The sequence below is a fragment of the Mirounga angustirostris genome, unplaced genomic scaffold, assembly GCF_029215605.1.
Source record: "Mirounga angustirostris isolate CCGP_5_RB_7025 unplaced genomic scaffold, mMirAng1.0.hap1 SCAF_17, whole genome shotgun sequence".
In the NCBI taxonomy this organism is placed as follows: Eukaryota; Metazoa; Chordata; class Mammalia; order Carnivora; family Phocidae; genus Mirounga; species Mirounga angustirostris.
Window position 1 is genome coordinate 30,957,663 of NW_026991725.1, and position 27,864 is coordinate 30,985,526.

The 27,864-nt window shown below is 37.2% G+C and overlaps 1 protein-coding gene across 1 annotated transcript in view; it reads left to right on the plus strand.

Annotated features, from left to right (window-relative positions):
• LOC123854704 (uncharacterized) overlaps positions 1–27,864 on the plus strand; it is a 160,972-nt gene that overhangs the window by 66,409 nt on the left and 66,699 nt on the right. The window contains exons 27-39 of the mRNA XM_064583319.1: positions 249–302; positions 2,341–2,445; positions 2,992–3,045; positions 12,170–12,274; positions 12,829–12,882; positions 14,106–14,210; positions 16,111–16,164; positions 16,775–16,879; positions 17,826–17,879; positions 18,512–18,616; positions 22,812–22,865; positions 23,421–23,525; positions 24,240–24,293. Of these exons, the coding sequence (XP_064439389.1) occupies positions 249–302; positions 2,341–2,445; positions 2,992–3,045; positions 12,170–12,274; positions 12,829–12,882; positions 14,106–14,210; positions 16,111–16,164; positions 16,775–16,879; positions 17,826–17,879; positions 18,512–18,616; positions 22,812–22,865; positions 23,421–23,525; positions 24,240–24,293 (1,008 nt within the window). The remainder of the gene's footprint in view (positions 1–248; positions 303–2,340; positions 2,446–2,991; positions 3,046–12,169; positions 12,275–12,828; positions 12,883–14,105; positions 14,211–16,110; positions 16,165–16,774; positions 16,880–17,825; positions 17,880–18,511; positions 18,617–22,811; positions 22,866–23,420; positions 23,526–24,239; positions 24,294–27,864) is intronic.

Here is a 27,864-nt window from a genome sequence, read left to right on the forward strand (position 1 = left end):
CAATAAGATAAAGAGAACAGCCTTCAAATTCAAGAGGCACATTCAAGAGTCCATTTTGTCCAAGTGACAAAGACTCTCCCTTAACTAATATGGAGTTAAGTCTTCATATCTAGGGCTTATATCCTTATAGTTGAGTCAGATAAAGCAGTGGAGCTAATGAAATCTCTTATTTCCCAATTTACCATATTTTTTGTCTGTTTTATATATAACTCTTTAGCATTATTACTTTACTTTGGCTTTCCTTGTAGCTAATGGGAAGGTTGAGCTCAGCACATTGATGGATGCAGTGACCAATGTTACAGGTTAGTAAATAGTTACTGTGAATCTAAATCCTAATTCTTACATTAAATTCTATTTAACATCACTGCCTTTTTACTCTGACATTTTACCATTTTACTGGGGAAGTATTTCTATTAAATTGTTTAGAATATGGATTGGCAATCTTTGACCCTTGGGCCAAATTTGCTTCTGGTCTTGTAAACAGTTTCATTGGAACACATCCACCCCCATTAGTTTATGTATTCTTTATGGCTGCTTTTACAGTACAATGATGGAGCTGAGTAGTTGTGACAGAGATCATATGTCCTACAAGACCTAAAATATTTTTGATTGTTCACTAGCTTGTTTTAGAGAAAAGTTTGCTGACTCATAGCCTAGAGTTTAACTTTAGAATGATCTTACATCCTAGTTTTCTCTAGACAGTTATGGCTTACCACTGAGGTAGGTTAATTTTAACTAATTACTTTTAACACCCTCTTTTACTCTGAGTAGTCCTTGTTTACATGATAAATTATATGCAATTTTAACCTTAGATTATTTACACTATATACTTCAGTGCAATGCCTTGATAGAAAATTCTTTATTCTCTGGGATTTATTCCAAACAATACTTCAATATGCATAATCTGAGTATCATGAAGGGACACTTGCTGCAATTATAGCCTCGAAGTATACTACCAGGCAAGCTAGCCCAGAGTTCACAGGACAGAAAGGTTCAAGGACCCAGTTATAATGTTTGAATCACACAGTTTATTAAATCATTTAAAACACACAGCAAGTAGTGAGGGGGAATTCAGAATAAATTAACAAATTTAGGGTATGGTGAATGGAAGGACCATACTACCTGAATCTAAGATACACAAGGTGCATAGTAAGTTTTGTGTCTCTCTCTGTTCAACAGCATTAGTTTTCTCTGCTGATGATGTGGTGACAAGAACCAGGGTTGAGGTTCAAGCAGATGGGCCCACATATGGAAAGTGCTCTAGCCAGTGATACAGAAAGACACAGGGACAAGTACTTCTAGCTAATAGTTGTAGCTTGCTATTAAGGCCATTGAAGAGCCATAGGTTTTGGGTTCCTTGAGCAGAGGACACATAAGACCTAAATGGGTGTCACCAATAAGTTGCCAAATTAAAGTCATTTGAATAATGAGTCTCATCAATATTTACCATATCTTGAATATTTAGTGCTTCTTTTAGTGTCTCAAGCAATTTTAGAGTATCATAAATATTTAGAGCTTTGGGACGCCTGGGTGGCTCAGTTGGTTAAGCATCTGCCTTTGGCTCAGGTCATGATCCCAGGGTCCTGGGATTGAGTTCCTCATTGGGCTCCTTGCTCAGCGGGGAGCCTGCTTCTCCCTCTGCCTGCCTCTCTCCCTGCTTGTGCTCTGTCTCTCTCTGACAAATAAATAAATAAAATCTTTAAAAATAAATACTTAGAGCTTCTTATATATTTAGTCTAACAGATATATTTAGTGAACAGGTTCTTCATGTATATTTAATGCCTCATGAACATTAGGTATTACTCAGTCCTTCCATTCCTTTGTAACTTCTGTATCCTTTACTTAAAAACTACTCATCTGTACTGCAAACATCTTAAAAGATTTAGCCCATGTTTTATACACTACAAACTTGAACTAATGTACTTACTTAGCTTCTGTAATAGAATTAAATGTTCTCAAAAGCAAATGCACATTACACTGGATTAACATATTAAGTAGTGAAGTAAAATCAGATACAACACTCATAATTAAGGGAATAACAGAGACACTGAATTTTAAATAATATCTGTGATATTTTAAATAACTTGAAATCCCCCAAGCCACTTATATCTTGTTTAAATTTCTTTACTCCGTAATTATAGATACTGAATTTTTTGAGTTAAGGGAAAATTCTGTTTCCATAATAGCTGATGGAGCAAAGGTCTCTTGCTACTTTGTTCATAGCTGTTGAATGATCTACCAAATAGACAAATGATTTCTTTTTTTCATAATTTGGATATTCATATTTCATATTTAGGTCATATTTAAATTTTCCATGTACTTTCATTTCTTTCTTTGAAGGAGGAGAAGTTAATGTCAGCGATATTGAAAGTATTCTGGAAAAAACTGGGATAGAGCTCACAGAGAAGGAGTGCTTGGAACTAAAGAAGTATCTGCCAGTTGATGGTGAGCATTTAAAATAACAATGTAGCCTTTAAGGAACTTAGAGGTGTGTTTATTTTTTGAGAACTTCCAGAGTTATCTCCATTTGATAAAGAGAAAGAGAATTAGAAGGAATCATGCAGTTCTGTCTTAAGAAGTAATCCCAGCTGTGCCACTTTATTTATAGTATCATTGGCCCCTTCAGCACTAACCTGGTATTAAGTTAAGGAAGCGCCTATTCTAACTTCTGATTCCAGTCAGAAGGCATCCTCAAGAGTGAACAGGGACATATGGGAAAGTAAAAAGAATGAGAAAATACTAGGAGGGAAAATGGAGAAAGGAAAGGAAGACATAGGGAATTAAGATGTGTGTGTTTCAGCATAGTAGAGCTCCAGCAGTGACTCCCTCAGGAGCCAGAATTTTCTCTACTTGTTACTGTTTTCTGGTTATTTAAAATTAAATTAGGCCTTTTCTGGGGTAAATTATGATGTCTGTCTTCTAAAATTAAGGCTTTGGTAATGCCTAATTTAATCTCTCATTGATGTGGTCTGATTGGTGTCTTCCTTACAGCTGTTGGAAAGGTGTACCAAAATAGGTTGAAGGATGGTGTGAAAACCCTTAAAGGTGAGTGATAAGTATAATGAAAAAGGAGATGAATCTGAAGCTGAAAGGTAGATGAAGAGACTTTTGCACACTTAATTTAGAATCCTGCCACCGTGTATGTGTGTGTGTGTGTAAAACCATATTCATATTTTTTCCAAAGATCTTTTCTGTATATATTTTACCAAATGGCCTCCTGTACCATTCTTTAACCTTAAGATGGAAGTGAAAACCCACATAAAAGTAGGACTTTGAATAACTTCACCCTTAATGAAATGGCAAACTAGAAAAATGTCTAATCAGCACAAGTAGATAAAAGGAAGTTTATCTGTGTAGTCATGGACTCTTAAGATCATAAAGAAATGTCTTCTTTGAAAATTCATGACAATGGGCCTATGCTCACATTGGTTCCAGTTCATATTTGCACTCTCTGCATGACCCAGAAACTCACAAAAAATTAACAAAAAGCACCAGCATTATAGTAACTCTAGTGTTTAAGAAATACACCCTCATATCATGGTCAGTGAGATTTTCTCCATAAAACCTTTCTTAAAATGAACTTGAAACAGAAAATTACAAAAGATATGAAAAAAATCTATCTCCAATTAATACCAATATATACAATAAAAAGACTGAACCTGGAAGACATCCCATAATACAAACATTTTAGATAGACTATAAAATAAGTATGCTTTAAATGATTAAATTCATAAAAGAAAAATCACAATAATTTTAAAAGAAATAGAAACTACCACAGGAAAAAGTGGATTTGAAAGAAGTCAAAATAAGATTTCCATAAATGAAAAGTCTAGCCTGGAAAATTAAAAACATAATGGTTTCATTAAATGTAACCAAAGAATTAATTAGATAACTAGAATAGAACTCTGAAAAAATTGCCCAAGATTCCAGCATAGAGATACAAAGATTACAAATAGGAAGGAGGAGTAGGAGACATGAGGGTCAGAGTGAGAAATGTGCCAATTTATCCAGCAATAGGACAAAGAGCTAACAGAGAGAAAGAAGGAAAATGCTAATTTGAAAATATAATAGTTGGTAATTTTTTGTGATTGTTGAAAGACATGGATCCTAAAATACAGGACACGTAATGAATCCTAAAATGATACTTAAGAGATCTCTGCTTAATCGTATCATAAGGAAATCACAGAATGCCAAAACAAAACAAAACAAAAACCCCTAAGAACAACCAGGGTGCATTCTGACTACCTACAAACGAGTAACAATTAGACTTATATTGGACTACAGTGAAATGCCACCTCACACCCCATAACATGGCTGCTTTTAAAAAAGGAACAAAATATGACAAGTGTTGGTGAGAATGTGGAGAAATTGGAAGCCTTGTGCACTGGCAGTGGGCATATGAAATGGTATAACCACTATGAAAACCAGTATGGTGGCTCCTCAAAAGCTTAAAAATAAAATTTCTATATGATTCAGCAATTCCACTTCTAGGTATATGTCTTAGTTCATTCAGGCTGCTTTAACAAACTGCCAAAGACTAGATGGCTTATAAACAACAGACAGTCATTTCTCACAGTTCTGGAGGCTGGAAGACTGATTTGGGAAGACAGAAAATTCTGGGGATAGATAGTGGTGATAGTTACAAAACAAGGTGCGTATACATAGGTCTACTTACCTGTACACAGAAAAATGTTAAAATGGTAAATGTATGTTATTCATATTTTACTACATATATATGTATATATAATATATATATTATATATATATATATTAAAAGTAGCAGGAAAGGATACCTGGCTTTAACAGGGTAATAAGGGTATAATATGAATAAGTACATATCAATAAGTTTGGTAACTTAGATGAAATGGTAAGCCACTCTGTCCTAACAGTAAGCAAAAAGCCAAACAAATTTAAAAATCAACAACTCTTCTTAGATCCATATGAGAAATGAGGTCACAGGGAAACTGTGAGCATAAACCTCTCTGGGAACCAGTGGCAGGGCAGGAAAACCTAAACTGTAATTGATGAATTGCTAGAGACTCAGTGTGGACAAGTCTAAGAGACAAAAACTCCAAGAGAACTGGGTCATAGAGGAAGTGTCCACGCCTTTGTGGGTTTTACCGCTAGGAGCTCAACCAGGTTCTCACAGGGAATATTGGAGAAGAATCTCCTCAAGAAGCTTCTGGCAGGGGGAGAGGAAAAGTTACCATTTTGAAATGCACAAGAGCATTCTGTTCTTCATAAAAAGGCTGCCAAAAGGAGAAACTATTTAACTATAGCCTAAACTGCTGAGGTTTTATCAGAGCCTAGCTGACCTGGGGGAAGGAAAACACCCAACTTAAGCACATTCTAGCCGCAGCACAGGTGATGTTCACAATCCAGACCCAAAGGGTCACAAAAAGATTGAGACTTAATCATAGGATTATAGTATGCTTCCCTTCCCTGTACACCTTACCACCAGATCACTAAAGTCCGGTTTATAGCAGTTATTTTTACCCATTCCATTATGCCAAGCTATCAGGAAAAAAATCACAAGCATTGTAAAAGGCAAATAACACAATTGGAAGAGACAGCATGCATTAGAACCAGATTCAAGGGGCACCTGGGTGACTCAGTCATTAAGCGTCTGCCTTCAGCTCTGGTCATGATCCCAGAGTCCTGGGATTGAGGCCCGCATCGGGCTCCCTGCTCAGCGGGAAGCCTGCTTCTCCCTCTCCCGCTCTCCCTGCTTGTGTTCCCTCTCTCACTGTGTCTCTCTCTGTCAAATAAATAAATAAAATCTTAAAAAAAAAAAACCAGATTCAAATTTGGCAGGGATGTCAGAATTCAAAACAATTATGATTAATATGCTAAGGGCTCTCTGGTGGATAAAGTAGATAGCAGGCAAGAACAGATGCACAATGTAAGTAGAGAGGTGGAAATCCTAAGAAAGAACCAAAAAGAAATGCTAGTGATCAAAAACACCATAACAGAAATGAAGAATGCCTTTGATGGGCTTATTAGTAGACTGGACATGGCTGAATACACTTGATTTAAGAAAAGGCCAAAGATTTTCTCTGACTGACAGATTTCACTTAGCATTATACTCTCTAGCTCCATCCATGTCGTTGCAAATGGCAAGATTTCATTCTTTTTTTATGGCTGAATAACAACCTCACCAAAGAAGATACACAGATGGCAATTAAACATATGAAAAGATGCTCTACATCATATGTCATTAGAGAAGTACAAATTAAACCACAATGAGATACCACTACACACTCATTAGAAAGGCCAAAATCCATAAGAACAAGCCAAACAACTACTACTGAAGTAGACAAATATGAGATCAGACATTTGACAAAAGAGGAGATCTCTGTGGGGCCAATCACTTATAAAAAGTACTTCATTACACACATAAATATGGAAGTCTAAGTTAAAACAACAGTAGAATACTAGTTCACGGATCTCAGGTTCACCAAAATTGTTACAGTCAAGCCACACTAAGTTCTGGCAATGATATGGAGCAATGGAGATTCTTGTGCACTGCTAATATTAATATTAATAGTAGCACTTTGGAAAGCAACTGGATAAAATCTCAAGAAATTAAAAATGTATGTATTCCACTCTAGCTATTCCACTCCTGTATATATTATTCAGATTCTTACCCTTGTCAACAGACAGTCACAAGAATGTATGTTGCAATGTTTTTTGTAATGACAAAAAATTGGGTACAACCTAAATGTTATCTATGGGAGAATGGATCAGTATATGATGGCATAACATTATAGTAGAATAATAATATTTAAAATAAATGAGGGAGAGGGGCACCTGGGTGGCTCAGTTGGTTAAGCGACTGCCTTCGGCTCAGGTTATGGTCCTGGAGTCCCGGGATCGAGTCCCACATTGGGCTCCCTGCTCAGCAGGGGGCCTGCTTCTCCCTCTGATCCTCCCCCCCCTCATGTTCTCTCTATCTCATTCTCTCTCTCAAATAAATAAATAAAATCTTTATAAATAAATAAATAAATAAGGGAGATTCCCAGCAAGATGGCAGAGGAGAAGGAGACCTAAATTTCGTCTGGTCCCTGGAATTCAGCTAGATAGGGATCAAACCATTCTGAACACCTATGAACTCAACAGAAGATCGAAAAAAGGAATAACAGCAACTTTCTGAACAGAAAAACGACCACTTTCTAGAAGGTGGGACGTGCGGAGAAGTGAATTCGAGGTGATATTCAGGAAGAAAGACCATGGGGTGAAGGAGCCTCCATCAGCTGGCTCCCGACAAGTAATAGAGCAGCGGAGCACAAAATCGGAACTTTTACAGGTCTGCTCCACTGAGGGACGTCGCTTCAGTGGCTAAGCGGGGGGTGGAACCTTTGATGGGACAGGGTTTCTCAGGACCCTCGGGGTCACAGGAAGACCGGGGGTGCCTGAGTGCAGCAGAGCTCCCAGGTATCAGAGCAGGGAAGCTGGCTGCAGAGATGGAGCCGAGGCATGGGCTCTCAGCTCGGGGTTGCCATAAACCATGATCCGCGGCATAGTTGAGCCACTGCTCTTCCAGCAGGGCCCCAACAAGTGCAGATCAGGCAGATCTGGGGAGATTCCCCTTCCTCCCCCAGGAGGAGCAGTGCAGGAGCGCACCACAGGGATCTGCTGGGTCTGGAGACTGCACACGGGGTCGTGTGCCAGAGATAGAAATGCTCGCTCACAGGCTGGGTGAGCACGGAGTGTGGCTGGAGACCGGGGAGACGGGAGTGACTGCTTTTCTCTGGGGGCTGAGGAGTGGAGCCCTGAGTTCTCAGCTCCTCCGGGGCGGAGCTGGGAGGCCCAAAGCTGTACGGAAAGCTTGCAGGGAACAAAAGCTGCGGAGAGCAAACCTGAGCAGATTACTTAGCCCAGAGGGCAAGGGTGGGGCAATTCTGCCTCAGGCAAAGAAGTTTGGGAACCATGGCAACAGGCCCCTCGCCCAGAAGATCAGCAAGAACAGCCAGCCAAGACCAAGTTTACTGATCAATGACAACGCCAGCATTAGGGAAATACAGCACATACAATTAATGGCTTTTTTCCCCCTGATTCTTTAGTCTTTCAAAGTTAATTTTTTTAATTTTCTTTTTTTTCTTCAAATTTTTCTTTTCACTTTTTCAACCAACATCTTATCAATTCCTTTTTAAAAAAAAATTTTTTTTTTTTTCATTTTTAGAGTCATTGACTATCCCTTCTTGGTAGTTAACCTTATTGTTGGTATATATATAAGTTGTTCTCTCTTTAAAATTTTGGGATACAGTTTCTTCTAACAGACCAAAATATACCCTAAATCTCTAGTGTATGGCTTGGTTCTAATCTCCTGCCTGATCACATTCTCTCCCTTTTTTTTTTTTTTTTAAATTTCTCTTCTTTCTTTTTTCAACCAACTTCCTATCTTATAAATTCCTTTTATAAAATCTTTTATAATTTTCATCTTTACACTCATATTCCATCCCTGCATCATATTTACCCTTATTTTTATACATATATAAACTTTTCTTTCTTTAAAATTTTGGAAGGTAGTTTCTTCTAACAGACCAAAATACGCCCAAAATCTACTGTGTGGCACTGATCTATGCACCAGCCTGATCATATTTGTTCATATTCTTTTTTTTTATCTTTATCTTTTTCTTTTTTTTCTTTTTTCTTTCTTTCCCTTTCTTTTCCCCCAGTTTCAGGTCTCTTCTGATTTGCTTAGTGTATATTTTTCTGGGGTTGTTTTTACCCTGTTAGCATTTTATTCTCTCATTCATCCATTCTCCTCTGGACAAAGTGAGAAGATGGAAAAAATCACCTCAAAAGAAAGAACAAGAGGCAGTACCGACTGCCAGGGACCTAATCAATACAGATATTAGTAAGATGTCGGAACTAGAGTTCAGAATGACGATTTTAAAGATACTAGCTGGGCTTGAGAAAAGCATGGAAGATATTAGAGAAACCCCTTCTGGAGAAATAAAAGAACTAAAATCTCACCAAGTCAAAATCAAAAAGGCTATTAATGAGGTGCAATCAAAAATGGAGGCTCTAACTGCTAGGATAAATGAGGCAGAAGAGAGAATCAGTGATATAGAAGACCAAATGATGGAAAGTAAAGAAGCTGAGAAAAAGAGAGAGAAACAACTACTGGATCACAAGGGCAGAATTCGAGAGATAAGTGATACCATAAGACGAAACAATATTAGAATAATTGGGATCCCAGAAGAAGAAGAAAGAGAGGGGGGCAGAAGGTATATTGGAGCAAATTATAGCAGAGAACTTCCCTAATTTGGGGAAGGAAACAGGCATCAAAATCCAGGAGGCACAGAGAACCCCCCCTCAAGATCAATAAAAATAGGTCAACACCCCAACATCTAATAGTAAAACTTACGAGTCTCAGAGACAAAGAGAAAATCCTGAAAGCAGTTCGGGAGAAGAGATCTGTAACCTACAATGGTAGAAACATTAGACTGGCAACAGGCCTATCAACAGAGACCTGGCAGGCCAGAAAGGACTGGCATGATGTTTTCAGAGCACTAAATGAGAAAAATATGCAGCCAAGAATTTTATATTCAGCTAGGCTGTCATTGAAAATAGAAGGAAAGATAAAAAGCTTCCGGGACAAACAAAAACTAAAGGAATTTGCAAACATAAAACCAGCCCTACAAGAAATATTGAAAGAGGTCCTCTAAGCAAAGAGAAAGCCTAAAAGTAACATAGACCAAAAAGGAACACAGACAATATACAGTAACAGTCACCTTACAGGCAATACAATGGCACTAAATTCATCTCTTTCAATAGTTACCCTGAATGTAAATGGGCTAAATGCCCCAATCAAGAGACACAGAGTATCAGATTATATAAAAAAAAACAAGACCCATCGATATGCTGTCTGCAAGAGACTCATTTTAGACCCAAAGACACCCCCAGATTGAAAGTGAAGGGGTGGAAAACCATTTACCATGCTAATGGACACCAAAAGAAAGCTGGGGTGGCAATCCTTATATCAGACAAATTAGATTTTAAACCAAAGACTATAATAAGAGGTGAGGAAGGACACTATATCCTACTTAAAGGGACCATCCAACAAGAAAATCTAACAATTGTAAATATCTATGCCCCTAACATGGGAGCAGCCAGTTATATAAGCCAATCAATAACAAAAGCAAAGAAACACATTGACAACGATACAATAATAGTGGGGGACTTTAACAACCCCCTCACTGAAATGGACAGATCATCTAAGCAAAAGATCAATAAGGAAATAAAGACTTTAAATGACACACTGGACCAAATGGACTTCACAGACATATTCAGAACATTCCATCCCAAAGCAACAGAATACACATTCTTCTCTAGTGCCCATGGAACATTCTCCAGAATAGATCACATCCTAGGTCACAAATTAGGTCTCAACCAGTACAAAAGATTGGGATCATTCCCTGCATATGTTCAGACCACAATGCTTTGAAACTAGAACTCAATCACAAGAGGAAAGTTGGAAAGAACTCAAATACATGGAGCCTAGAGACCATCCTACAAAAGAATGAATGGGTCAACCAGGCAATTAAAGAAGAATTTAAAAAATTCATGGAAACCAATGAAAATGAAAACCCAACTGTTCAGAATCTTTGGGATGCAGCAAAGGCAGTCCTAAGAGGAAAGTATATAGCAATACAAGCCTTTCTCAAGAAACAAGAAAGGTCTCAAATATACAACCTAACCCTACAGCTAAAGGAGCTGGAGAAAGAACAGCAAATAAAGCCTAAACCCAGCAGGAAGAGAGAAATAATAAAGATCAGAGCAGAAATCAATGAAATAGAAACCAAAAGAACAGTAGAACAGATCAACAAAACTAGGAGCTGGTTCTTTGAAAGAATTAACAAGATTGATAAACCCCTGGCCAGACTTATCAAAAAGAAAAGAGAAACGACCCAAATCAACAAAATCATGAATGAAAGAGGAGAGATCACAACCAAAACTTCATATTGCTAACGAGTGTCAGTGTTATATCTGTGTTTGATTTACATGTGTTTCTTAAGAGATAATGGGAAGGTTAAAATGAAAAAATTAATAGATGCGCTGAATGCTTTTCCTGGTGAGTGGCAAGTTACTGTAAAATTGTACTATCTTATTAAAAAAATGGAAAAAAAAAACCAAACAAACAGAGAGGCAAACCAAGAAACAGACTCTTAACTATAGAGAACACACTGATGGTTACCAGAAGGGAGGTGGGCAGGGGGATAGATAAAATAGGGATGGGGATTAAGGAGTGCACTTGTTGTGATGAGCACCAGGTGTGGTATGGAAGTGTTGAATCACTATATTTGTACCACAGAGTCTAATATTACAGTATATGCTAACTAACTGGAATTAAAATAGAAACATAAAATTGTACTAACTTAAAAATATCTTTTTACCTTACCAAACTCTTCTATTTTGCTTTTATATTGTATTTCATCAAATATTTATTTTCAGAGTCCTATACTGTATTTATTTGCACAATTTGAACTTTTAAAATACAATTAAAACTGTATTTTGATAAGAAATTTGGCAGAAATATTTTTAATTAGGCAATATCATTTATCTCACCAATATTCAATTAACCTCATACCTTGATAGCATATATAAAGAGAGAAATCATATAATTTAGAATCTTCCCACAATTCTAAGTTCCCCTGTCAGAATTATAAATTTCTATTATTTCCATTATTCTAATTTGCTGGCCAATTAAAAGCAGACTTACCTCGACTGCATTAGATGCACACAAATCCAATGCTGAAAGAGTATTCCTTTTTTTTTTTTTTTTTTTTTGAGAACGAGAGTGAGAGAGAATACAAGCAGGGGGAGTGGAAGGGGGAGAGGGAGAAGCAGACTTCCCGCTGAGCGGAGAGACCAGATGCAGGGCTTGACTCCAGAGCCCTGAGATCATGACCTGAACCAAAGGCAGAACCTTAACCAACTGAGCCACCCAGGGGCCCCCAGAGTGTTCCTTTTATGACATTAGGACCTGTGTTCTGTTTGTGGTTTCCCTGTAATTCTGTGTAGTTGTATGTGTCTCATTTTACCTATTCACTACTTCCAAGTTGAAGGTGATAATTTTGTCATTATTTGTCATAATATTTGTCATTATTTGGAATCATTAGATTCCAAATTGCCAAGCACTGATGTTCCTGTCTTTTGAAAGGAAAAAAGATTGATGCCAATGATCTGCTAGAAGTTCTGGGAAACATGGGGATCGAGCTCACTGAGAAAGACTTTGTGAAGCTGAAACAAACTGTACCAATTGACGGTGAGCCTTATAAGTGCCAGGGTAGCCTTTCTGGGGAGCTGGGTTCTGGGGGTCATTGTAGGCAGGTCTACAATATTGTCTCTTGAAAATGATTTTAAGAAAGGTAATTTCACTGACATACAGATTCAATCTAGGAGTCACCAAGCTCTTCCACTGAGAATTTTGCCATCAGAGCTAATGCAGATTGCAATAATGCTACCAGTTCCCACTCCTGAGAGGCCTAAAGGATAGGAAGGGAAAGGAAGGAAACTGAGAGGATTGAGAGACTAGGGGGAAAAAGAAAGGAAAAGGGACACAGAGAACTAGTGATTTTTTTTTTTTGTACAGTAGTCTTCCCATCATTCTTCTTGGTCGCTGAACACTGTATACATTGTTGTCACCAAGACCATTTCTTTTTCCCAAAATAATTTTTATTTGTTGGAGAGATGGAACAGATTTCCCAGGGAAAGAGTAAAAAACTTTCCTACTGGAATTACCCAGTTGCCCAATAACTCTGTGACTGTCCATGTTCTTTTCCTTCAGATATTAACTGTGCCTTTTCTATTTTCTAATAGCTGCTGGAAAGGTGTATCAGAACAGATTGCTGGATGGTGTGAAGTCTATAAAAGGTACTTAAGAACCATGATTAGCAGGAAAGTCTGCTAAATATCAACACAAATACCAACACAGACATCTTTACCAGCAGGTTTTGAATCATGTCTACATTCCTATGTTTAGATCTTTTCTTTCATTACATTCATCACACAGTACTTTTACATAATCACCCATGTTATAGCATTGCAAGGAATCCATTCTCTTTTGAATGGATGTGAAATCTAATTTATACAACAAATAATATAGAGAACATCATAGGCAGTTTTTCTGGGGATTTGCCCAACAACAACAATACAAAGGATTTTGGAGTGGTCTTTAATATCATTTTATTGCATGAATCAAGTTATTTTCTATAAAACGTTCTTACCCAAAGACCAGTTAGCAACAACAAATGTAGAAGAGAAGCATGGTATTGTGGCCAAGATACTTTTTTCACTTCTTCTTCCTATCAGTCCTTAGAAGAAGAGATAAGAAGGGGAAGTAGGAAGGGAAAGAGGAAAGGTTACAGGTTTTGCTGCTTACTATTTGATGAGACAGTCTCCTGCAGGTGGCTGGTCTGTCATCCCAGGCCCTTGGAATAATGGCAGTCAGCAACATTCCTTGCAGAATTTTGTGGTGAATGTGTCGTCCATGACACTCTTCCCTCTAGAGCAAATGAACCCACTTTTATAACCTTTTAATCTTTAATACACTTTTGTGTATTGCAAGAGCAGAACATTGATGATCTGAAACTTGAACTATCACTCTCAGCTGATACCTCGACTTTGTTTTGGGGACAGACATGCGCAGTATTCTCTCTGAATTCCCCATGGGGACAATTCTACCATTGGTATTCTTTTGGCCTCTCTTTTAACAGATGAATATTACCCAATACTGCAAATAATACCTTTAAACACATAATCACTCCCACCACCCAGTAATACTTCAGTGCTTTTAAGTAAGCTCAGTGCCCAATGTGGAACTTGAACTCATGACCCTGAGACCAAAAGTCACATAGTCTATTGACTGAGCCAGCCAGGCCCCCCCCCAGAACATTTTTATCTAAGTTGTTCTTGATCTCATTTTAGGTGATTGCTGAGCTAACCTTATACACCTGTAACTACTATAAATAAGTTGTACGTTTGTTTTTATTTTTTATTAAATTAATGCATGCGAGATAAAAAATTTACATATATATTAATCTTTTTAAATCATGTAATATTTTTTCTTCATGGTTCTTTCCTGTTTGTTTCTTAAGGAGGAATGGTTAAAGTCAATAACCTAGACAATGTTCTAGAAAACCTGGGAATTGAACTCACAGAAAAGGAACGTGAAGGTCTGACAGAATATTTGCCACCTGATGGTGAGGATTGTAGATGATAATGAACCTTAGAGATGAGTTTACATTTATGAGCTGGTGTCAGAGAACCCACATAACTTAGTGATATTGGGTATACAAAAGAAAATAGAAGCATTTTGCAAAGATAGGGATTAACCACTTCTTTTTTTTTTTTTAACTTTTTTTTTTAAGATTTTATTTATTTATTTGACAGAGAGAGACACAGTGAGAGAGGGAACACAAGCAGGGGGAGTGGGAGAGGGAGAAGCAGGCCTCCCACCGAGCAGGGAGCCTGATGTGGGGCTCGATCCCAGGACCCCGGGATCACGACCCGAGCTGAAGGCAGGTGCTCAACGACTGAGCCACCCAGGCGCCCCGGGATTAACCACTTCCAATTTAAGAACAGAGCATGTATTATTTAAGGTAAACTAAATTTTTATTTAAAAACATACTTGAGGGCACCTGGGTGGCTCAGGCGGTTAAGCATCTGCCTTCAGCTCAGGTCATGATCCCAGGGCCCTGGGATGGAGTCCTTCATTGGGCTCACCGCTCAGCAGGGAGTCTGCTTCTCCCTCTCCCTCTGTCTCTCCACCCTGCTCATGCTCTCTCTATCTCTCTTTCTCTCTCTCTCTCACTCTCTCAAATAAATAAAATCTTTTTAAAAATAAAAAATAAATAAAAAAAACCTTGAAAGCATGTTATGGTTAAACACAATAGAAATTTAATTCTCTTCTCCATGAAAGTCCTAGGTGAGAGTATTCTTGGTTGACGGGCAGTGGCTCATCTCCATTCAGTGATACAGGGATGCAGGTTCCTTGCCTCTTGGGTTCCTTCTTAGATTCTTTTCATTGTTTATATCTAATTAATGGAATGGAAAAGAGAGCGTGAAGGAGAGAGATGTAGGACACATCATATCCATAACCATTCTTTGTTGGGAACTAGTCACATGACTACCTCTATATGCAAGGGGGAGGTAGGGTGGGCGGTGGTAGGAATATAATATCTGGCTGAGCATCCACTTCTGCCTATCATTCTACACTATGAGAGGAAATAAGAGTTTTGGTAGATAGCTGGGTTTTTTTGTTTTGTTTTCATTAACAATTGCCTAATATATATGTGTACCATATGCTTTGAGGCCAAGTAGCACTTTCCTAAAAAGCCTCATGTGGCTAGAACTAAAGAAGATAAAATCAAACGAAATCAAAATAAATCAATAAAGGAGGACTGTTTCCCAGTCATCTGCATTGAACTAACAATATGTATCTCCAGGTAACATCCGAAAACCAGATTCAGCAGATAGTTTTGCTTTGTTCATTCTTACGGAGCCTGGCACCAGCCACAATTTAAACAAGCCTTAAATTCCACAGTGGGGAAACTGGCTCATATCCAGATTATTCTGGTATAATCTTAGGCTTCGTTCCTCCTCTTGCATATATTCAGCTTCTCTGTCACCTCCCCATTCCAGTGTCATGCTCTTTGAGTCCTAATCACTATTTACTATATTGTGATTCATTATCTTCTCATTATATTTAAAAACATCATTCAGAAACTTTAAGACGACTTGAGGAACAGGAATTATGGATTATGCAGTTAGCTCTCCTCTTGAGTCTTTTGATTGTTAAATCTGTGGCACTACAGGCCTTCCTTTGATCTTGCTTTTGGTAATAACAGTGCATAACCAGCACAGTTAGCAGGACAGAGCCCTGAGCCAAAAAGAGTGCCATGCATGGGGTTTAATGCTCTGCTTTTGCCGTCATTGAGAGTCTTCATACTTTATCTTTGAATTTGTGTTTCCTAATTGAAATCTGATGGCAAACTAGAACATGGCAGGGTCTTGGCACCCCAGCTCAGACATCTCTTTCTTAATTTACCTCCTTTATCTTCTTATAACATTGCCACATCCTAATTATGATATTTCTTACAGCTAATGGGAAGATTGGTCTCAAAAAATTAATGGAAGCAGTGGAAACTATTACAGGTTAGTTAGAAGTTTCTATAAATCTAATGTCTTAATTCTTTATACTAATTTATATTTTTATATAGACCCATCATTTCTCCATTTCCTTCTTTATCCTACCCATTTTTTTCTATATTGATGAATATCTGTATTCAGTTGCCTAGAATTACACTTTAGAATATCTGCATTTTAGCACTAATTTTTCAGTGCAAAGTTCTAGTAGCAAATTTCTTTGTTTCTGGAATATTTGCCAAGAATAGTCACTATTCTTGATTTTGACTGCCAAATTTAAATCAGCACAGCAAATGATAGAGCAAACTTTCACAAAGATAAAATTCTCTTATCATTAAGAAATTAGGGGAGGAATAATATCCTTACAAAATAAATGGATCTTATGCCTACAGTGTCCTAATTTACATTATGTAAACTGCATTAGTCTGTCTGTTACTTTACTAAGAATAAGGAAGAAATTCTATTTCTACCCCAATTAAAGACAGTGGTGAACAGTTAGCATATTCTTGTGTGTTTGCTCATTCAGTTATTGTAGTTGAAGGTGAAAAGGCATCAACATGTCTTTGGAGGTATTAGACCCTTCTCTATACTAATCTTTGCCCATTTTGTAATGTTGAAGGAGGAGAGGTTGATGTCAGTGATGTGGGAAATGTCCTGGAAAACATAGGAATAACTGTCACAGATAAGGAATGTGGAGAGCTGGTAAAAAATCTGCCAGTTAATGGTAAGCATTTAAAATGTTACTATGGGCTTGAAAGAAGCATACATTTCTTATTTCGTGAGAACTTCTATAAACTTTCTAATATGATAGGATAGGAAAAATACTTCCAACAATTACTTAGAATAAATGATTTCACTAATGTAACTATCCGTCTATCCATCTATCTATCTATATTTAGATAGATAGATAATATAAAGATATATTCTATATTCTAGATTGTTAATGTGAGTTTTCTGGGGGCTTGTGCCTGGACCATAGACTTACAAGGGAAAGTAGAGAAAGGCATTTACACAAAAGAAAAACAAAGACTAGACTAAAAAAGTACAGCCATTATGATATGGTTCAATTTATTCACTTATGTAAACTTATATGTCTAATAGTCTAAATTTTTAAAGACAGTGAATGATCCAGTTTCACCTTAAAAGGATTCTATCAAATGGTAGAACATCAGTAACTGTTTGAGTTGAGTATATAGGAGGATTCATTGTTTCTATTCTGCCTTTGTGTATGGTTGAAATTATTCATAATGAAAATATTTTAAGAGAAGATTTTTAAGAAGGAATTCTATCCATTACAGATTTTTATTTGGAAATCAGCTGCTGCTTTATTCACAACCTGCCATCAAGGTTAAGAAATACCTTTTGTAGCCACGATTCTATAGACAGGGAATTCTAAAAGGTATACTGGGTACTAACTAGATGAAAGAGCAGAAAAGGAATTTTTTTCAAAAGCATGAAAGCTTTGTAGATTGCCAGCATTAACATGCTTAGGTGCCAACAATTGAGTAGAGTGGATACATTGGTGGCCATTTCATTTTTTAAAATTTGAAAGTAATTTGGAAATTTTCTAGAGAAAAGTACAAATCCTCCTTACATTAAATTATGACTTGCTGCCTTGGTGAATCTCCACGTCACTTACTTGTGTATGATCTGATTTATGTTTCCTGTAGCTAATGGGAAAGTCTACAAGAATAGGTTGCTGGATGGTTTGAAGTCTCTTAATGGTAAGTGAGAAGCATAGTCAAAAGCCAGATGAATCTAAGAGGCACATACATACTACTTCCTAGATACCCAATTGTGACTTTCACTAACCTAAACTACTGATGTCATTCCTACCTTCTGATATAGACCTGTCTGTGAGCAAATTATCACCACATTGAATTTTTAAATAATGTTTTGCAGAAAAGAAACTAATATCTGTGTTGGAACAGAGAAACTAAAGGGTAACTATTTGGGGAATTTGGTTAGGAGTTGAGACAACTAATAAAGTAAATAAAAATGAGTCCACTTATGAGTGAGAAGATAAAATTACTTTTTTCACTTGTTTCATTCAAGTCCATTTAAGTTATTTGAATCCAAAAACTGTACAGCATGCTGATTGACTACAATAAAATGCATTCTGGGCAATGAGATTAAGATTTCAGAATTTTTATCCCCAACAGAGGGAAGTTTCTAAGAAGTCCAAACCAAAATTTTAGAAAAAGATCCCTTGCCTGCAAAAGAAAAATATTTCTGACAGAAAATACCCTTTATATTTCCACCTATACTTCAGTCTTGGGGGCCCCTAGGTTGTTTAAATATATAAACTGTATTTTTCTTTCATTTTGTTGTTTCTTGACCATTTTTCATTTCCAAGGAGGGATTGTTAATGTCAATAAACTTGATTCGGTTTTGAAAACCATGGGATGGAAACTCACAGAAGACGAAATTAAGGATCTCAAATGCAACCTGCCCACTGATGGTGAGCATGTAAAATATTTTTAAGTTCTTTGGGAAAATCCTACCATAGTGATTAGAGTCCCAGCCCATTGTTCTTTATGGATCTTGGCTACACCATTGAGGAAATCCTACCTTTTTTCATTTTTCTTCTTCCCACATCAGAAGAAGGCACTGAAGAATATCCCCTTCTTGTGGCTGAAGCAACTTTCTTAGTCTACTTCCTGTTTGTAAAGAGTAGGAGACCCAGTTATGGTCATGAACAGAGTATCTTTTAGTTTTGGTTTTATACTAAAATAGAGTTGACCTTTTATCTGATTGACTATGACTAGCTTTGTGTGGCAGTACTTACATCTACAATTCTTTTTTTTTTTTTTTAAAGAATTTATTTATTTATTTGACAGAGAGAGACACAGCGAGAGAGGGAACACAAGCAGGGAGAGTGGGAGAGGGAGAAGCAGGCTTCCCGCTGAGCAGGGAGCCTGATGCAGGGCTCGATCCCAGGACCCTGGGATTATGACCTGAGCCAAAGGCAGACGTTTAACGACTGAGCCACCCAGGTGCCCCTACAATTCTTTTTGAGACATGCTTCTCATTAGACTTAATTATAGATCCCTTGAGTTTTATCAGATGTCCTTGGAGAGAAGCACAACCTAAGATGCTTATTCCTGAACTGTTTTTTCAAACTTAGAGGATTTACTAGCCAGCCCATTAATCAAATCAGACATTTTAACAAAAGGAATAATGACCACACTTTTCATTTTATCTTTGCCAGAAGCCTTACTTTTATTTATTTATTTATTTATTTAAATTTTATGGTGTTATGTTAGTCACCATACAATACATCATTAGTTTTTGATGTGGTGATCCACGATCCCTTCTTTTCGTATAACACCCAGTGCTCCATGCAGTACGTGCCCTCCTTAATACCCATCACCGGGCTAACCAACCCCCCTCCCCCTCCCCTCTAAAACCCTGTTTGTTTCTCAGAGTCCATAGTCTCTCATGGTTCATCTCTCCCTCCGATTTCCCCCCCTTTATTTTTCCCTTCCTTCTCCTAATGTCCTTCATGTTATTCCTTATGTTCCACAAATAAGTGAAGCCATATGATAATTGACTTTCTCTGCTTGACTTATTTCACTTAGCATAATCTCCTCCAGTCCCATCCATGTTGATGTAAAAGTTAGGTATTCATCCTTTCTGATGGCTGAGTAATATTCCATTGCATATATGGACCACATCTTCTTTATCCATTCATCTGTTGAAGGGCATCTCAGCTCTTTCCACAGTTTGGCTATTGCAGACATTGCTTCTATGAACATTGGGGTGCATATGGCTCTTCTTTTCACTATATCTGTGTCTTTGGGGTAAATACCCAGGAGTGCAATTGCTGGGTCATAGGGTAGCTCTATTTTTAAATTTTTGAGGAACCTCCACACTGTTTTCCAAAGTGGCGGTACCAACTTGCATTCCCACCAACAGTGTAAGAGGGTTCCCCTTTCTCCACAACCTCTCCAACATTTGTTGTTTCTTTCCCTGTCCGTTTTTGCCATTCTAACTGGCATAAGGTGGTATCTCAATGTGGTTTTGATTTGAATTTCCCTGATGGCTAATGATGATGAACATTTTTTCATGTGTCTGTCAGCTCTATATTTGTCTATATATGTCTTCTTCAGAGAAGTGTCTTTTCATATCTTCTGCCCACTTTTTGACCTGATTATTTGTTTTTTGGGTGTTGAGTTTGAGAAGTTCTTTATAGATCTTGAATACCAGCCCTTTATCTGTAGTGTCATATGCAAATATCTTCTCCCATTCTGTGGGTTGCCTCTTTGTTTTGTTGACTGTTTCCTTTGCTGTAGAGAAGCTTTTTATCTTGATGAAATCCCAAAAGTTCATTTTTGCTTTTGTTTCATTAGCCTTTGGAGATGTATCTTGAAAGAAGTTGCTGTGGCCGATGTCAAAGCCTATGTTCTCCTCTAGGATTTTGATGGATTCCTGTCTCACATTGAGGTCTTTCATCCATTTTGAGTTTATCTTTGTATATGGTGTTAGAGAATGGTCAAGTTTCATTCAGAAGCCTTACTTTTAAATGCCCTTGGTCACTGAAAGAAATCCTTGGGGTTATCTTCAATTTTAGAAGATGAGAAATAGTTCATTTTTGTTTACCATGCAGGACCCAGAATTTCCAGATCTCTCTGTTCTCTTTAGTCCCTGCTTTCCAGGCAGTCCTTTGTTTCTGAGTTCATTTCTTTTTCTAGTAACTTCTCCATGGCCGCCAATATCAACCAGATACTCTAGTAACACTGTATTTCCTCGCCTCTTCTTTTAAGGCACAAGCATCTTCAGCACATTATCTGTCTTCTCAGTTGTTGAAATTGATAGACTTGCCAACACCATTGCAAGGCAGGAGTTCATTCATTCCAGCCTCCAGGAACAACTTCCTCACCCACCACTCCCAGCACCAGAGCCAGTACCACATATTTTCATTGTTTTTGCTATTGCTGTTGTTGTTGCTAAGACAGCACCACACTTGTGTTTCTAGTTTCTGTATCAGTTAGCTATGGCGCAGTAGTAACAGACAACCCCCAAATCTCAGTGGCTTATGGCAACAGATTTTTTTACATGTCACTCAAAATTAGATATTGCCCATAGGTTGGCTGTCCCTCTGCTCTCTGTTAATAGGGCACGGGCTGAAGGAGCAGTCCCTGTCTGGGTGATGTCACCTTTGTGACAGGGAAAAACAGAGATGATGCCACCATGTAGTAGTTCTTAATGTTTCTGCTCAGAAGAGACACAAATATTTCATTAGGCAAAGCACCTTACATGATATCATTCGGAACAGAAGTATCATCCTTCCATAAGGACAGGCTTGATAGAAAGGGGCAGAGAATATTTGAACAAACAATATACATCTCTTAAAACAACATATCTGAAAATACAGGGAGAAGCAATTTATGTCAATTTTAGTTCATTTTAAAACTGATTCCATAATTACAGAACATCTATTCAATGAAATATATAGAGTCATCAAAAGAACCAGTCAGCTCTATATTTGTATACAAATATATGCATAGAATATCTCTGAAACAGAATAAAACATCAATGTTTGTTCCTTAGAGGGAAGAGAACTCTGATAGAGGATATGTTTATGAGAGAGATTTATTTTTCACTATATACGCATTGATAACATTTGAAGTTATGTAATTTATGCTTATGTTACCTATTCAGTGAATGAATTTAAAAACATATTACATGAAAAGTATGACCCATAAGGGGAAAAAATGGTTAAGTTAAACCTCATCAAAATGAAAAGCTTTTGCTCTGTGAAAGCAATGTGGAGATGGTGAAAGACAACCTACAGTCTGGGAGAAAATATTTGCAAATGACACATCTGACAAAGGACTAATAGCTCTGATTCAAAGGATCCTCAAAACTCAGCAACATAAAATATAAACAGTCCAATTAGAAAATGGGGAAATTATGTGAAAATATATTTCACCATGGAGGATCTACCAGTATCAAATAAACACATGGAAAGATGCTTGACATCATTAGGCATCAAGGAAATGCAATTTAAAACTACAATGAGCTATCACTGCATACCTATCCGAATAGCTAAAATTAAAAATGGTGACAACACCAAATGTTGATGAGGATGCTAGAGAATCTGGGTCACTCACCCTTGCTGGTGGAAACAAAGTGATATAATCACTAGAGAAAAAAAGTTCCAGTTTTTAGAAAAAAACTAAGCATAAAACTACCATAGGACCCAGTACTTACACCTCTGGGCATTGATCCCAGAGAAATAAAAACTTATGTTTGCACAAAAATCTGTACATGAACATAAGAGCAAAATCTGGAATCAGCCCAGGTACCCTTCAACAGGTAGATGGCTAAACAAACTGTGGTCCATATGTATCATGGAATACTATTCATCAGTAAAAATAAAGTAACTATTTGATTCATGCAACAACTTGGATGAATTTCCAGATAATTATGCAGAGCCAAAGAAAGCCAAGCTCAGAGGTTACACACTGTACAATTCCATTTACATAAGATTTTGCAATAATAAAATTTTAGAAATGGAGGGCAATTAGTGCTTGCCAGGATTTAGGGATAGGGGATTGGTGGAGACAGAGGGAGGTGGGGTGGTTACCAAAGGGTGATTATTTCTATGTATCACAGTCTGTTTCTTTTATTATTTGCATTTCTTCTTACAGTATATGGAAGAGTTGCAATGAAAAAGTTGTTTGATGGATTAAAAGCTTCTACAGGTCAGTGGGAAGTTATATAAAACCAAGATCGGCAAGCTTTATGTAGTAGTAGAGTTTTAAATAATATTTTCTATCATTCTCTTACTGATTTGTAAATTTTAGCTTTCAACCTTTTCTAATAAAACATTTGCTCCTGATGTCCCATAGTTTGCCTTTTTATATAGTGATTAAAATTCTCTAACTTACTAACAACTTCTGAAATTCCTGGAGTTTTTACACTAACAATATTATTCACTTCAATGTTATTAATAGATTCCCAAATTAGGATATATCAAGCAACAAGATAAAGCTTTTTTATTGTATTTTAAGCAAATAACATTTCAGAAAAAATATTTAAAATACATTAATACTCTCTAGTAAGATATATAAATGATATTGATATCTTCATTAACCAGATAATTATATGATCCTTCTTAATTCTGTATAGATGTCTATATCTTATTATATCTTTGAACTTCCACAAATTAGGAAGAAACATGTTTCACATTATTAAATTATTATTTGAAATAATTATTCTATAAAATTCTTGAACGGTCACATTTCATATTTTCAAAGGAAAAAAGATGAATGCGCAACATGTACCAGATTTTGTGAGCAATTTGGGTGTTGAGCTAACAGATAAAGAACAAAAGAGGCTGCTGAAGAAGCTTCCAGTTGATGGTGAGCCATAAAGATACCTTAGTTGCCTTCTAGAGTACTTAGCTTATAGTACACTGAGAGAAGGTTTTAAAGGTTCTCTTTTAGCTTGAAATATATATATATAACATTTAAAGTGATTAGAAAAGGTAGGTCTTAAGTTCTATGGATACCCTTCTGTTCATTTTAACCCAGGCCATCAGGGGCAAAACAAATGTTTTATGTCATGACCTCCAGCCAATGACAAAACTATAAGAAAGAAAATGAAGGAATGTGATCTGGGGAGAGACTTTTAGAAGAATTACACACAAGAGATCAAAGAAGAAAGAAAATGTAGAGTGCCTGTTAACAGTTTTTGTCAGGTCTTTAAAATTGCATATTCTCACTGAAAGTTCTCTCATAATCTCCTTTTTTTTTTTTTAAAGATTTTATTTATTTGAGAGAGAGAGCATGAGAGAGGGCAGGGTCACAGGGAGAAGCAGACTCCCTGCTGAGCAGGGAGCTCGATGCGGGACTCCATCCTGAGACTCCAGGATCATCTGAGCCGAAGGCAGTCACTTAACCAACTGAGCCACCCAGGAGCCCCTAGTCTCCATTTTTTTTTTTAACTGGAGGATGAAATAAGAACATATTTATTCAGTAAATGAAAACTCTTTTTGAATTTATGGAATATATGTAGCATCTTTCTGACCATCGACATAGTATTTTATCTGACAAGGAGTATGCTTTGCATTGTAGCTTCCGGGAAGATCTATCAAAATATGTTGTTGGATAATCTGAAGTCTTCCAAAGGTGAGTTAATGAGCAATTCGAGAGTTAACAATTTAATTTATCTCATTAGAGTTTTAACCAAGCCACCCTTCTATGAATTGATTTTTATTTTAATTTTTTAAAGATTTTATTTATTTATTTGACAGAGAGAGCACAAGCAGAGGGAGTGGCAGGCAGAGAGATAGGGAGAAGCAGGCTTCCCGCTGAGCAGGGAGCCCGATCTGGGGCTCCATCCCAGGACCCTGGGATCATGACCTGAGCCGAAGACAGACACTTAACAGACTGAGCTACCTAGGCGCCCCTAGGAACTGATTTTTAAATGTAGTTACTTTATTTTAAATGTGGTATTTTATGACAAAATTTTTTAAATCTTTGTAGGTCCCACATTTTCTTATATTTTCCAAAACTTAATCTTGAAAGTATAAGTTGAATTCTAGGTAGATACAGCAAAACATGAAAAGGATGATAGGTAGCTAGTCTGAGGATTAGTTAAGCAAGCAAAGAAAACAAAAATAGTTTCTATTCTCAAAAAGATTGGGCATTGTTTCCTGATAGAATCAAAATCAAAATCATAAATAAATGTTCATTATAGTTCCTCTTAAAAGAATGTGTTTTTAGTGAGATTCAGTAAAAAACAAACAAACAAACAAGCAAAAACCTGTAGGCAAAGGCTGTGCCTAGGATTTGTTTTTGTTTTTGTTTTGCTTTCCCTCTTGCCAGTGCTTAATCCAAAAGAAGAGAAGAGCATAAGGAGAATGAAGGAAAGACTTAGAAGCTCTGCCACTTGATCCCTATTGAGGAGTCTCCTGCCACAAGAAGAAAGCCTCTTGGCATTCCTAGGCCATTTAGAAGAGTGGCAGCAGGATTATTTTTTCATTTAATGTGGATTTAACCATGCTGCCCATTTAATAACATCTTGCTGTGTGTCCTTATCAATTAAATCAAGTGTCACCTTAGAAATGGGATGATGATAGCCAGAAACTTGTATTGTCAGTCTCTCTAGTTCTGTTCACCCATGTAGCTATTCTTCTCCAGTCTCTAGGCCTCCTGTTTTACAACTTTAATGGTAAATTTTCCTTTCCATGCACTCCCAGCCTCAGCTCCTGCTTCAATTTCAGAACATTTTTTAAAAATTTTTTTCTTTTTCTTTTCTTTTCTTTTATTATGTTAATCATCATACATTACATCATTAGTTTTTGATGTAGTGTTACATGATTCATTGTTTGCATATAACACCCAGTGCTCCATGCAGAACATTTTTAACTACAGTCCTTTCTGAGACCATGCCAGGGAGTTTAAAAGATAATTACATATTCTTTTATACTAATACAAATAGTTTTCTGTCTTAACAAATTCACCAAAAAATCTGTGTTCATAAACTATTTTCACAGCATGGATTCACCAGGCTTAAGGGAATTGTCAGGTTCCAGTGGAAATCAGTACAAGTTTTCTGGGAACTGAGGCTTTTTTCAAAATCCTTCTCTATTATAAATTCCATGAGTTGTCTTTATCTTCAGTTGCAAAACCCCTTCATAAATTATTTCTTGTGTATAGTTTCATCATGGTAAAGCTTAAGGTTCTTTAACACAATGTTAAAATAAAGTTTGGTACTCATGTTCCAAAGTAATATTAATAGTACTGAAAAATGGATTCTATTTTCCTTACTCCTAGTTTTTTTTTCATTTTAACATTAAAACATTTTTAATACAATAGTAACAGAGCACTGATATATGTCTAGTATTTTTTCTTTATTTTTCTTTATTTATTTTTAGAGTGAGAGAGCACATGGCAGGTGGGGGAGGCATAGGGAAAATGAGAGAGAGAATCTTGAGCAGGCTCCAAGCCCAGCTCAGAGCCCGACACAGGGCTTGATTTCACAACCCTGAGAACATGACTTGAGCCAAAAAAAGAGACACTTAACCAACTTAGCCACCCAGGCACCCCAATATTACTAGTCTTTAATGTGCTTTCATATTTTAATGGTTTTTGTCACTGTTTCTGTCTCTTTCCTAAGGAGGGAAGGTTGAAAGAAGTAAAGTCAATACTGTTCTAGAAAACATGGGAATCGAGCTCACAGGAAAGGAGCTTCAAAGTCTAACAGATAACCTATCAGTTGATGGTGAGCACTGTAGTCATTACTCTGCCTTTCTGCAGAGCTTTACCTGTGAACGTGTACATCAGAATTTTGGAAATAGGATTATTTGTTGCTAAAAAGAAATGCCAGTATCTTAGAGTTGAACCCATTCATAAAGTAAAAAGAAATACTGCCTCATTTTTTAAAATTTAAAGTTAGCAACATATTTTCTTATAGATAACAGAGGAGTCAGGATGTTTGTCTAAGGAATAGTTAGAATGTAGAATAAAAATTTTATGGATTAAAAGTTTAAAAGTAGTCATATGCTTGCTAACTGGTTACTTCATTTCGTAGCTCCTCCAATATTGAAACATTTGCTTTTTTTATTTTACATGCTCTCCCTGAGTGATTTTATGAATTCCCACTTTTAACCATTTATTTGAACCATCAAATTTTTTTAAGATTTCATTTATATATTTGAGAGAGAGCAAGAGACAGAGCACGAGAGCAGAGGGGGAGGGGCAGAGGGAGAAGCAGACTCCCCGCTGAGCAAGGAGCCCAATGTGTGACTCAGTCCCAGGATCATGACCTGAGCCAAAGGCAGATGCTTAACCGACTGAGCCACCCAGGTGCCCCTGAACTATCAGATTTTATATTCTTTCCAGTCTTTTCCCCAATCTTAGAGCTATTTTATTCCAAATCTTGAAAGACATTTATATTTAGTCACCCGAAACAGCTGTTGAAACATAATTTTCTTAATCTTATATATTCCACATCTTCTTAAACTGATCCTTTTTTCTACCTCATTGACCCTACCAGAAACATATCCACTTAAGTACTTTATGCTGCCTATTTAAACCACTAAATATTTCTTTTTTTTATGTTATGTTAATCACCATACATTACATCATTAGTTTTTGATGTAGTGTTCCATGATTCATTATTTGCGTATAACACCCAGTGCTCCATTCAGTACGTGCCCTCTTTAATACCCATCACCAGGCTAACCCATCCCCCCACCCCTCTCCCCTCTAGAACCCTCAGTTTGTTTCTCAGAGTCCATAGTATCTCATGGTTCATCTCCCCCTGCAGTTTCCCCCCTTCATTTTTCCCTTCCTGCTATCTTCTTCTTTTTTTAACATATAATGTATTATTTGTTTCAGAGGTACAGATCTGAGATTCAACAGTCTTACACAATTCACTGTGCTCACCATAGCACATACCCCCCCAATGTCTATCACCCAGTCACCCCATCCCTCCCACCCCCCACCACTCCAGCAACCCTCAGTTTATTTCCTGAGATTAAGAATTCCTCATATCGGGCGCCTGGGTGGCTCAGTTGGTTAAGCGACTGCCTTCGGCTCAGGTCATGATCCTGGAGTCCCTGGATCGAGTCCCGCATCGGGCTCCCTGCTTGGCAGGGAGCCTGCTTCTCCCTCTGACCCTCCCCCCTCTCATGTGCTCTCTCTCATCCTCTCTCTCTCAAATAAATAAATAAAATCTTTAAAAAAAAAAAAA